The sequence below is a fragment of the Poecilia reticulata genome, unplaced genomic scaffold, assembly GCF_000633615.1.
Source record: "Poecilia reticulata strain Guanapo unplaced genomic scaffold, Guppy_female_1.0+MT scaffold_1190, whole genome shotgun sequence".
Classification (NCBI taxonomy): Eukaryota; Metazoa; Chordata; class Actinopteri; order Cyprinodontiformes; family Poeciliidae; genus Poecilia; species Poecilia reticulata.
Window position 1 is genome coordinate 1 of NW_007615929.1, and position 2,532 is coordinate 2,532.

Genomic DNA, 2,532 nt, shown 5'->3' on the forward strand with positions numbered 1-2,532 from the left:
GGGTGTGGATCCTTTTATGCAGAGCCTGATTGCTGATTGAACGCGCCGGGTGAGGTCCAGCGCTGAGGTCGGAGATGAGCATGACGTCAATGGGCGAATGGAGGGGGCGGAGTCTTCCAGCTTGAACTTCCGCTAAAGCTCCATTTTTGTTTTTATTTGATTCCTATTCAAGATACTTTGATAAGAATGACTATATATGTAGTATAGGCGGCTACAGAGTATCTTTGTTTACATTTTTGGTTGGTGGTGTGCCTTGTGATTTTTTCAATTAAAACAATGCACTTTGGCTCAAAAAAGGTTGAAAAACACTGCAGTAGAACAACCTTCTCATAGACACACTTTCACTTCCTCTATAGTCAGAAACCTATTCAGAGAAAGTCGTATAGCACACTGTCTAGGTTGCAAAGTTCAAACTGCTTAGAATAACATTACATTCCTCTTTCAAAATTAATCCACAGCACAAAGCACAAAAGTTTTCACACCTTAAAGGTCAAGCTTAAAGTTTATGACCTCCACCACACTCCCAGAGTGTTATTTCTGCATTTCTCTTTTCAAACAGTTCGCATCCTTACAATCATGCTGTCAAGCCTCAGGAATGGATTGTCCCTCAGTCCATATATTTATGTATCTGCTTATGTTTTTGATTTGAATTTCAACCAAGCAGTTGAAGGCAGTCCAGTCTGTCAGGAACTCCTAGGCCACTTCCCCCCCAGTCTCTCCCATACATGGATCAAATGATTTTGTTACCAGACCTCTATAAAGTTGATTGAATGATGATTAGACAATCATTTGATATAGGTGTGAAAGAGCATGAAAGGTGCAGGATTGTAACTCTTCAAATAATATGTATGACATAAATTATATTGGACTAAGCAGAAGCTGAAATCGGGATGATAATCTTAATTCTAATCTACACCTTCTTCACAGGAACAAAACTTAAAAACAGTGATGAGATGAGGATCGTGATGGTGGGGAAGACTGGGACTGGGAAGAGCGCTTCTGGAAACACCATTCTGGGTCGAGAGTGCTTTCCGTCCAAATGCAGCCCCAATTCCAAGACTGTAAAATGCTCCAAAGTCTCCAGTAATGTGGATGGACAGCAGGTTGCCGTCATTGATACTCCAGGTCTGTTTGACACCAGGTGTGGAGAAGATGAAACAAAAAAAGATCTGAGTCAGTGCATCTGCTTTGCTTCTCCTGGACCCCACATCTTTCTGGTGGTCGTTACAGTGGGGAGATTCACAGAAGAAGAAAAACAATCGGTGCAAAATATTAAAAAAATCTTTGGAGAGGCAGCAGAGAAATACTGCATGGTTCTGTTTACCCGTGGAGACTATCTTGATACCACCATTGAGGATTATTTGTCAGAAAGCCAAGAGCTGAAGGATCTGGTGTCCAAGTGTTACGGCCAGTATCATGTCTTCAACAATAAGCTGGAAGATAAGAAACCTCAGGTCACTGAGCTGCTGAAGAAGATCAGAACCATTGTTGACAGGAATGGAGGAAGTCACTACACCAATGAGATGTTCCGAGAGGCTGAGAGGAAAATCGAAGAAGAGAAACAACGAATCCTGAAGGAGGATGAAGAGAAAAAACATAAAGAGGATGAAGAACTGGAGAGGAAAATAAGAGAAAAGTATGAGAAAAAGATTCAGAGAATGTATCAGCAAATCCAGGCTGAGAGAGAGAAGGATAGAGAGGAGGAACAAGAGTGTGAAACCCTGAGAAATGAACAGAAGGAAGAGCAAGAGAGAGAAATTCAAGGAGCAGTATCCCAGCTGCAGTTCAAGTATGAATCTGAGCCCAGAGGTAAAGTAATAATCTCTATCATTTGGCTAAAGTTAGAGAAAGGTAAAGGTAATTTTAATTTTATTTATATAGCACATTTTCAGCAACAAGGCAAAACAAAGAACACTTTGTTAAAATTTTTACGACTTTTTAAAAAAATAAATTATGAAAGTTGTACAGCAACTGTTGTATTTACTGTACAAAAGCAAAGGTTTTGTAAAGTTCTTCCAAATAACTGCTGAAAGTTTCTCTCGGAAACTTTCTTTGGAGATTTCTAAAAGAAAACTTTAAAATATAAAACATTGTAAACAGCAAAAGACAAACCAGATTCTGTCTCTTCTATTGGGTTAATAAATGAAGCTCCATGCTGAATAAAACGCTTTCTCACTGAACACCACATAAAAATAACAATAGCGCTACATTTTATCTATAGGCGTCTTTCTTGATACTCAAAATCACCTTAAATAGTTCAACATATTAACAAACTCAATTTTAACATATTGTAAAATTAAATACAAAATAAGTTTTAAAAAGATAGTGCAAATGCAATCAGAGGATGTAGACTACAGTAAATAGATGAGTTTTGAGGTTTGGATTTGAAATGTAGCAAATCCAAACTTGACATGCAAGGCGTACAACATGCAAGCTGTTGTACACCTTGCTCCTCTGTTATCTCCCCACGCACGGTGTACAACAGTTACCCCATGGTGACTTTTTTCACTATATGTTGCACACTGTTGAGAG

At 38.8% G+C, this 2,532-nt stretch overlaps 1 protein-coding gene across 1 annotated transcript; it reads left to right on the forward strand.

The window, feature by feature from the left end:
• Nucleotides 1–890: 890 nt before the first annotated feature.
• Nucleotides 891–1,809, forward strand: LOC103461367 (GTPase IMAP family member 4-like; the record flags this gene model as incomplete). Its single annotated transcript, XM_008403674.1, has 1 exon — nucleotides 891–1,809. A coding segment is annotated over exon 1 (919 nt), but the record flags the coding sequence as incomplete, so codon positions are not given.
• Nucleotides 1,810–2,532: the final 723 nt, after the last annotated feature.